The sequence below is a fragment of the Austrofundulus limnaeus genome, unplaced genomic scaffold, assembly GCF_001266775.1.
Source record: "Austrofundulus limnaeus strain Quisiro unplaced genomic scaffold, Austrofundulus_limnaeus-1.0 Scaffold75, whole genome shotgun sequence".
In the NCBI taxonomy this organism is placed as follows: Eukaryota; Metazoa; Chordata; class Actinopteri; order Cyprinodontiformes; family Rivulidae; genus Austrofundulus; species Austrofundulus limnaeus.
The window spans coordinates 1,402,399-1,412,294 of NW_013952477.1; the positions used below are offsets into that span (position 1 = coordinate 1,402,399).

The window sequence follows — 9,896 nt, forward strand, 5'->3', positions numbered from 1 at the left end:
ACCCACCTCTCTTATTCTCTCCTATTAAAGACCCTGTCACACCATAACACTTTTAGACAACTTGTGCCAAATTATGAAATTTGTTTTATGTCTAAATTACTAATAAAAGTTATAATTTGATCAGTTTTTTTTTAATTACAGGATGTACAGGCCTAAAACAGGCTTCCAGTTGATTTTTTTTGTTTAATCTTCAATGTAGATGTCTTCAATATTTTCACAAGTTGGCATAAGTTGTCTAAAACGTTATAGTGTGATGGGGCCTTTAGCACCAGAGCTGGGCAGAGTACCCAAAATTTGTACTCAAGTGAGAGTACCAATACTTCAACATACATTTACTCAAGTAAAAGTAAAATCTAACCATTCAAGAAATTACTCAAGAAAGAGTAAAAAAAAATTATGTTGCAAAGAGGCTACTTGAGCACTGAGTAACTGATCATAGCATCTTATTTAATATAAAATGATGTCAGACTGATAAATAAGTAAATATTTCTAAAGATTAAAATGAAGAAAATTAATACATACAGAGAGCATGATTACAAAATAACAAATTATATATATATTTGGGGTGCAACTATACATGCATCTTTTCAGAATCTGTATTTTTGTCTTCTGAAGATGCTCTGTGTTGAAGGATCAGTGGATCTGCGTTCGACTACGCCACCTAAGCTGCACTGTCGAGCGCAGAAACTTGCTGTTTTAGCAACATTCAACTTAAAAACTGTCCTTTTGAGGTTAAACACACTTTCATAATTAATTTCAATAAATTACAAGTTGAGAAGGGTATAGACATTTGTCCTTTTTTTATCGAAAAAGTCTCGAACCGTGAGACTAAAGTATCAAATCGAACCAAATCGTGAATTTTCAGGATCATTGCACCCCTAATAAATATAAAGCACATAAAGTATATACATTATACAAATATACACTTTAACATAAACTGTATGTGTGTTTCTCTGGTGCATTTCTTGTTAAAACATGCTTGTTCTTCATTCAGTGAAGTTACTCACAGAGGGTAGAGTTTTCCGAAATTTTACTAAAGCAAGAATACACAGAAAAATTGAATGTTAATTCAACTCAGTTTTTTATTGGACACTTTTTATGAGTTTAAATAATTCTCATGGATTCTGAGTTAAAATTACACTTTGAAAAGTGTAATAAGTATTATATAAAGTGTAAAAATAAAAACTCCTTAATAGTGTTAAATAGTTGACATCCTTGGTGTAGTTTTGTTTTGCCTCATAAGTGTTATTCCTTTTGCTGTGTTAAATTTTGAACATACTCTACATTGTTTTATTTTATGACATATTAAAATGTATTTTAACACTAAAAATCCATGTTATTTCCTTTCACTAATGTGTTAATATTCATTCTTGTTTTGTTTTACAATACATTAAAAGTACATTCTGAATTTACTAGCCTATCATACAAGGTCTTTCACTGTACAGTGCAGAAGTGTTTGCATTCTGAATCAGAGTTAAAGTCAATGCTTTAAGTGTTGACTTACTGTAAGAAAATACGTGTTCAATAGACTGAAGTCAATATTAAAAACACCGTTGTTAAATAAAATGATTTGTGGAAGGAATCAAAACCATACAACACCAGAATTCTGGAACTGAGTGAGGTTTAATGTCACCAACGCTGACAGGAAACCACACTGACAAACCAGGAAGTTCATCAATTTATACAGGGTCTTCAATGCCTACGTTCGCCCCCTACTGACCTACGGCTGAATCACAGGCATTCAGACAAAATTCTCATCTAATGTTCTCATAACGGTTAATTATGTGTTGTTATATAATTCGGACGTGTAACTGAACCTATTTCAATCAAAACATAATAGACTAAACATTATCAACATTATAAAAAGGAAAACATAAAAATATACAGTAGTGTTGTGCTTTTAACATCAGTACTAACCTCTAATAACTATAAATTTCTTCATTACCATTGTTTATCATTTAGCAGAACCAAACATTGGAGTCACACTTCACACACCAGGAAGTACTTCTCACTCGTGGTGTCTATTTACAGCCAGTAACACATGAACAGCTAACCAGAATAACTCATTTTTACACTCATAAACATCTTTCAGTAGGATTTTCCCAATCTGATATCATTATTGAATATCGGTTTTTAATAGCCAAAAAATGAATATCAGATTAAATCAGCCAGCATCTAAAATCTGCAATATTAGCAACCCAATACAAGCAGTCTATTCCAGTATTCCGCTCAGATGTCAATAAACTCAGGAAGTGTTATAACAACACCTGGCGAGATGAAATCAACTCTGAAAAGGTTAACACTGACTTTTTAACACTCCACTTTTTGCTGTGTACCAGTACTTCATAATAAAATTTACTACAAAAATACAAAATACAAAAAATGTCGTGTAGTAAAATTACTCCTAAAAGTACACATTTTCTAAAGTTACTCAAGTACACATAACTAGTTACTACCCAACTCTRTTTAGCKCTGCTTTGTAAACATTTTTRTTGTTTCTTTTTTACATTGCTTCGTCTCAGTGCCACTAAGAAGCGCATGCAAGCCGTTGCCAACGTCTCCATCCTGGCCATGTTTGTCATGTACCTGCTGACTGCTATTTTTGGTTACCTCACATTTTACAGTAAGATGCTCTGATATATGAAGCTKTCATGTGAATGACTCAGTTTGACCATATGCATTTTTCCTTTGATGTAAATGACGCACATCAACKGCTCTCTGCGTCTTTCTGTGTAGCTGCCGTGGAGCCGGAGCTGTTACACACCTATATTAAAGTGGACCCTCAGAATGTCCTGACTCTCTGTGTGCGTCTGTCTGTGCTGGTGGCCGTCACTCTGACAATACCTGTGGTCCTTTTCCCGGTAAGCAATTATGTAGAAAAAATACACATGTCTTACACCAAAATACAACACACACCTATTTTTATTGACAGAAATGAACTGGAAAAAATACAACTTTCTATTAAGATCAACAGTAAGTTTTTGTTCAGCCCATTTAAGGGCTGAATGTCAGACATTGCACAAAATTAATGTTTAAGCTTGACGGAGCAGCAGGTTAAATATGATCATTTACCCAGAATGCTTTGCATAAATAACATGGCTAGTCTGTGTGGCTTTAGCTGTGTCTCAATTCAGAGGTTGCAGCCCACGTAGACCGCGTCCCATTGAGGCCACGCCCTTTAAAGTTTGGGTAGGCTACAAAATTGCTATTAAATGAGACGATCTAGCCTTTGGATGACGTATGTTTGCGTGACCACATACTACCTCATTACCATGGTTCTAACACATTGGAACATCCATCACACRTGCTTTAATGGGAGATATRGCTTCTCAAAATTTAATGTCCGTCCGTCCGTTTTCTTCCACTTATCCGGGGTCAGGTCTCGGGGGCAGCAGCCTAAGCAGAGAGACCCAGACTTCCCTCTCTCTCCAGACACTTGGGCCAGCTCATCCGGGGGAATCCCAAGGTGTTCCCAGGCCAGCTGAGAAACATAGTCCCTCCAGCGTGTCCTGGGTCTTCCTCCAGGTCTCCTCCCAGTGGGACGTGCCCAGAGCACCTCACCAGGGAGGCGTCCAGGAGACATCCTAACCAGATGAGCCACCTCAACTGGCTCCTCTCGACGTGGAGGAGCAGCGGCTCCACTCTGAGTCCCTCCTGGATGACTGAGCTTCTCACCCTATCTCTAAGGGAGAACTCAGACGCCCTGAAGAGGAWACTCATTTCAGCCACTTGTATCCGCGATCTCATTCTTTCGGTCACTACCCAAAACTCATGTAGGAACGTAGACTGACTGGTAAATCGAGAGCTTCGCCTTCAGGCTCAGCTCTCGCTTCACCACGACAGATCGATACAGCGCCTGCATCACTGCAGACGTACAACTGCGCATACCTGCATATGTGCACTACAAAGGACRCAGCCCCTGAACTGAGACGCAACCGATATATTTTTGTAATTCTTAAAAACTATGGTAAACGGCCYACAGTATTTTCCATATATAATTATTTTCCATGGTTTTCTCATGATAAYGAGTTAATTATGTCGTTATAACGAAATAACAATGATTCAATAACCATGGAGACGGCCTGGTCCCCTCAGCTGGTCACCAATGAAGTTTACTATATCATAACACAGGCTGAAATTGCAATTTGTTTATCTTGTACAGATAAATTTCATATCAGCCCTCGTCATTTAAGGAGACGGCTGACCCGACTGCAGCTCAACAAGTGTTTACACTTAAGTGATACTGCTGATGTAATAAACTTTATTGGTGACCAAGCTGTCTTCATAGTTACTGAATGGAACACAAGAGGAAAACCAAAACTCGTTATCTCGAGGAAACCATCAAGAATTTAACTTATCTTTAGAAAATGCTCATTGTTAATTTGAGAAATATCGTTATCACGAGAAAACAGTGGGAAAAAATTACATGTGGAAAGTAAATATTCATCAAATAATCTCTAATGTTACAACTAGTTGACGATGCCTTAAATAAACTGTTGCTGTGTAAACTCTATAAGGTATCAAAATTAATGTGGAACCATGAGCGACAGGAACATTTGGTGGCCTTAATGTAAATTTGTGTTTGTTTGTATCATGTAAAAAAAATGACGGGTTAAAGACACCCTTCTTTTCAAGTTTTAAAGAGAAAAGTCAAGTTGCAGATACAGTGGGTGTGTATTAGTTTGCACTTCAGAGTGATTTGAGAGAAAATCATAAATCTAGYAGTAGTGAGAGACACACTGCCTGTGTTTATGTCGGTGTTCACATTGTAAGAAATATAACATTTGGCGCAATATTAAAAGCTTGCCAATTTTTTACACAGCTCATAAACAGTTTTTTTTATTACAGATACGCAGGGCCGTGCTTCAGACCTTCTTCACTGAKAAACCTTTCAACTGGGTCAGACACATCCTCATTGCAGTCACTCTCATCTTCCTGGTYGACCTGCTTGTTATATTTGTTCCTTCTATCAAAGACATCTTTGGGGTCATTGGTAGGTTCTGCAGCTTGAGTCATTATTATCTTTAAACCACTTGCAACAAGAAATAAACTCACTGCTTTCTGATTGTCGTATGTAGGAGCCACATCTGCACCCAGTCTCATTTTTATCCTTCCCGCGATCTTCTACATCCGAATCATCCCTGAAGACCAGGAGCCTTTGAAGTCAAGACCCAAAGTTCAGGTACAACTTTCAGTGATAGTTCATACATTCATTTTTTTTGTATTACTTTTTATAATTAACTGATAGAGCTTTGTTCTTTCCTTCTACTCTTGCAGGCTTTATGCTTTGCTGCATTGGGATTCATCTTCATGGTCTCGAGTCTGTCGTTTATCTTCATCGGCTGGGCCACTGGAAAGTCTCAACAAGGGGGGCACTAGTTTGGCGCTGACCAAAGAGAGTTACTGCAAACAGAATGTCAACCAAAACTCCCCCTGTAAACGAATTAGCCCAATCTGCTGAGTTCACGCCCGAAGTTCGTCTGTGCACGGCTAAGGATAAATGTGAAGAAACATCAGCAGCATCAAAATGAGGAAAAGGTTGTGCCATGTGATAGGGCAGAAAAAAAACTCCTGTAGCGGAGGGACAAACACAGATTACAATGTGTTTTGACTGATTGTACCTGCCCCAGCTCAATGTWAGGATGATGGTATGCATCATAAATCAGTCGGCAGCGCAAAGATTGCTGGAAACAGCAGGACGCAAATGTAAATCCTATTTCAAAATATGGATGTGTACATTTCTAATGAATACCTCAGTTGCTGCCAACATTCCACCGTTACACTTCCTTTATTTCAACAGACAATATTATAAAAGACATTTCCGTTTGTTCTCTCTGTTACAGTCTTGAAAAAAGACTCAAGTGTTGCTCATTTTTTTATTTAAATGTATTCAAGTTCATCAAAATTTATAAAGAAGCAGTAAATGATCTGCATCCTTACAATTTTACTTGACCAAAATGCAAGTTTTTGTGGAATGGAACTCAAGATAATGTGATTTTTTTTTTTTTTTTGGACACCTGACATGACTGATAGAAAAGTGACTGTTCAAGGCTGAGCCTACAGGTACCAATCCGGTGCGATATGTAGGATTTTGTTATGGTTCGTGAAGTTTACTGATAATCATGTGGCAGCCCACTGAAAAGTGGTTTGAACAAGAAAAACCGATTTTGTATTTGTCTAGCTGTAAACCAAAGGGCATATTTATTGTGTTACATTCAGAAAGAACATTAAGCATTTTTTCTATCATATTCAGATGTTTAGTCCAGTACATTAAAACATCCAGTGTTGAAAAAAAAGCTATTTTATCAGCAATTGTTCAGTATGTTAAAAAAAAAAAAACCTATTGATAAAGTTAAAAAAAATAAAATAAAGATTTTGGTAACTTTGTGACTCAGCTGTGTGGTTTTTATCATCTCTGCGCGGACCGATACATTCAGCACAGAACACTTTCGCTGCGCGCAGTAACATGGACGTTGTTCGGTTGAGAAAACAGGCACAAATGGTGTCATGCCAAAGTGTTCAGGTGCAGTTGTAGTCTGTGTTAGGGTTGGGCATAATCGTATCGTGTGCAATTAATCGTCAGAAAAACATCCATCGATTACTTTTTGGCACTTGACGATTAATACGATTAATGCCACCAGGCAGACTGACTGGGGATTACTCCGGTCAGTCCGCTTCTGCTTCAAATATGACGAACATTAAAAATAAAGTTCTGTAATTTATTTATCTATTAACACAATTGATGTATAGCCTGAAATCTGTAATTTTCACAAAGTTTGGAACTATTTTTTATAAAGAGCAAATCTTTCCCACTAATTGGACATGTGACTACGAAATAAGGGYGTCCAGGGACTCCAGGTGATTAATCGTCAAATTAATCGCTATCGGCTAAATACCACAATTAATCGTGATTAATTTTTTTTGCCAAWATTGCCCAACCCTACACTCTAAAAATGAAATGTTGGATTTACTTAACCATGTTATGTGACCTGGTTCCACTTAACTGAGTTGAGTAAATTCAAAGCAACATGTTCATGTTCTTTGGTTAAAAAACTGGTATGTTGCTTTGAATTTACTCAACTCAGTTAAGTGGAACCAGGTCACATAACATGGTTAAGTAAATCCAACATTTCATTTTTTACAGTGTAGTCTGTGTAGCTTTTTTTTTTTCCACATCAACATGAAATTATTGAGAAAGAGTTGTTTTATAAGCCTGATAAACCATTTTAAGAACTTGCACTCGTTTGGCTAACCGTTAGCCTAGCCAGGATGAAGACTTCAGCCCTCTTCTTCATCATCTCTGCTCTGTCGCTGATGTCATCACTGATAAGGTAGTTGTTGCTAACTTTGACTAAGCCACACTATAGAAAATGACCAGACTATCCTTTTATTATAGTTATTTAAAGTTTATTTTTGTTGTTATGGTCTGGCTTTACTTTTTAATTTTCAATGCATGTTAGTGTTTAAATACTAAATTATGATGCATTTGGAGCAGGAGAGCAGCTCTCTCTCTCTCTCTCTCTCTCTCTCTCTCTCTCTCTCTCTCTCTCTCTCTGAAAATGGAAGTAACATTATTCATTTCTGCTGTGTGTCTGAGTGACAGAAGGAAAGTGGGGGTTAGAGAAGCGTGCTTGTCCGTTTCCTGCTTTGAGCTGGTTTGCGCTCAGAACAGAGAAGAGAAACTTCCTTGACTGTAAAGTCGCGAGGGCGACGGGTTTTTTTTATTTATTTTTATTTTATTATCATTTTAAAGGCGAATAAGAATTCATTTGAAAATAAAAGCGGCGCGTTCTGGTAAAGGATTATGAGCCGAGGATCTAAGAGTAAAACGGAGAGCATCCCAAGCTGTTTGTTGAGTCAGCAGGAGAATGACAGACTGGAGGAGCTGCTGGGCAGAAGGTGTGCTGTAAGTTCAGAGCTGGCAGGAAATGCATCAAGTTTAATGTATTATTCTCTCTCTGACTTCTAATTCAAGGCTGGCATTACAAACTGGGTTAAAACTGATGTACTAATTATTCTGATTGTACAAATGTTCAGTTTCAGCCCCTCAACATGGGTGGTTAAACCTCACATCCTGTATTAGAGCTGTTAATAGTTGAGGCCTGTTAAACTGAAGCCTTCAAGATTCATTCTTAAAACTTTTACATTTACCACCAGAAATGAGACAAATAATTATGATTCTCACAGATATTTTTTTTAATCAAGTAAAGGTAAATACAAATAAATACTGATTGCTGACACTGGGTCATCAAGGAGGCAGCAGTAACAGGAAATGAAGGCTATTTTTTTCTTCCTCCCTGTTTGAATTAGACACAACGGCTGGTTTAATCTTGCAGCAGAGCAGAAGTTGCCTCGTTTGGCTTCTTTTGAGTTAAATATTCTGCATCATGTGTCAAAATGGCGTGCCGACAAAATAACAGAGCATATGAAGCGTTTCAACGGCTGCAGTGGAAAATCAAATGCACCACAATGCTTTGAACTGCCATCGGAACAAGTGAACGCATAGGAGGAAGTAAACTGTCGCCACAAAACAGCGTRTTTACATGTCAACTGCTGCAAAATGCTCTGAAACATCCCATCAGCTGTGAACGCTTAAACTGTCTCTGTGTGTAATTTTTTATTTTATTTTTATTTTATTTTTCAGTCCATGGCCACTGCAGTGGCTCAGCTGTTCATGGCTGTGCCTCACAGTCCAACCATGTGGAACCTGCAGCACACAGGAGTGGTCTGCTTCGTCAAAGACAACCCTCAGCGCTCCTACTTCATTCGCATGTTTGATCTAAAGGTCAGATAAAGCTGCCTGCTGTCACAAATCTAGAAATACGTACCGCTTCAGACGGAGAATCTTGACACCGTGACTAAGTTCTGCTTTTGAGAAGCCGCCGAAATAAAATATTTGCAGAGAAACTTGCTGCGTTGATTTTATTTTCTGTTGTTTTTGTCCACAGTCAGACAGACTGGTCTGGGAGCAGGAGCTCTACGACCAGATTGTTTACGCCGCACCTCTGTTGTACTTCCATTCCTTTGCTGCAGATGTAAGAAACTTACTGATGTGACCTCTCCACCTCAGTGCCCTGCAGTTAGTTCTGTCATGGTTGTCACCCAATAGATTTGCTGCTGTGTTTATTTGGAAATGTGCATTTTGCTAACATAGGACTGTCAGGTGGGACTGAACTTCACGGACCAACAAGAGGCAGAGCTCTTCTTTAAGGCCGTCACAGAGAAAATCAACCAAAGAAACGTGCGACAAGGTCAGAGAATTAATGCTTTACACACCAAGTTAGTTACATTTGGAGTAGGTTTTCGTATGAACTGTGCTCCGAAAAATGCTTTTTCTAAACAACTGATTCTCCTTTAAAGTCCCTGTGATATGCACGTTCATGAAATACAAAAAGTTAAAGAAAATATATTTATATTTAGGAAACTTGGCACAATACACATAATTTTACCCATTATGTCACACACTTTGCTCATTTAAAGTGAAACAGGAAGTGACATCAAAAAGGGAAACTCCTTAAGAAAGCAAACTCCCTGGTTTTAGTTTATTTAAACAATATTATTTGAACTATGACTCTTTCTCATCTCTCTATAAAGGGCTCGACACATGGGAGGTGACGTCGCTCGCTCTCCATTCATTTCCTATGGTAGTTGTGCGGTGAGGCGACAATCGCTCGCCCTCCTCCAGCTAAGCGACCGGCGAAAAAAGTGCATGTGAAATTTCGCGCTCGTACACGTAGACGTGCACGCGCGAGCTTGCGACTCGACATATGAAAGTTGAAAAATGTTCAACTTTTGTCGCTGTCGCTTAGCGTACAACCAATCAGCGAGGGTTTCATTGACTGACCAATGAGAGGAGAGTATGCTACACACTGCAGTTAGCTAACACTTTCACCAAG

General features: G+C 38.3%; 2 protein-coding genes across 2 annotated transcripts in view; both read left to right on the forward strand.

Annotated features, from left to right (window-relative positions):
- LOC106519333 (sodium-coupled neutral amino acid transporter 3) overlaps positions 1–6,339 on the forward strand; it is a gene marked incomplete in the record, with an annotated part of 18,470 nt that extends 12,131 nt beyond the window's left edge. Inside the window, 5 exon segments of the mRNA XM_014010961.1 lie at positions 2,523–2,623; positions 2,737–2,861; positions 4,849–4,993; positions 5,079–5,182; positions 5,278–6,339. Coding sequence (XP_013866415.1) covers positions 2,523–2,623; positions 2,737–2,861; positions 4,849–4,993; positions 5,079–5,182; positions 5,278–5,379 — 577 coding nt within the window.
- A 1,224-nt stretch (positions 6,340–7,563) lies between these two features.
- Positions 7,564–9,896, forward strand: part of wasb (WASP actin nucleation promoting factor b) — a 4,907-nt gene continuing 2,574 nt past the window's right edge. Inside the window, exons 1-4 of the mRNA XM_014010962.1 lie at positions 7,564–7,906; positions 8,645–8,785; positions 8,949–9,035; positions 9,155–9,251. Of these exons, the coding sequence (XP_013866416.1) occupies positions 7,805–7,906; positions 8,645–8,785; positions 8,949–9,035; positions 9,155–9,251 (427 nt within the window). The 5' untranslated portion in view covers positions 7,564–7,804. The remainder of the gene's footprint in view (positions 7,907–8,644; positions 8,786–8,948; positions 9,036–9,154; positions 9,252–9,896) is intronic.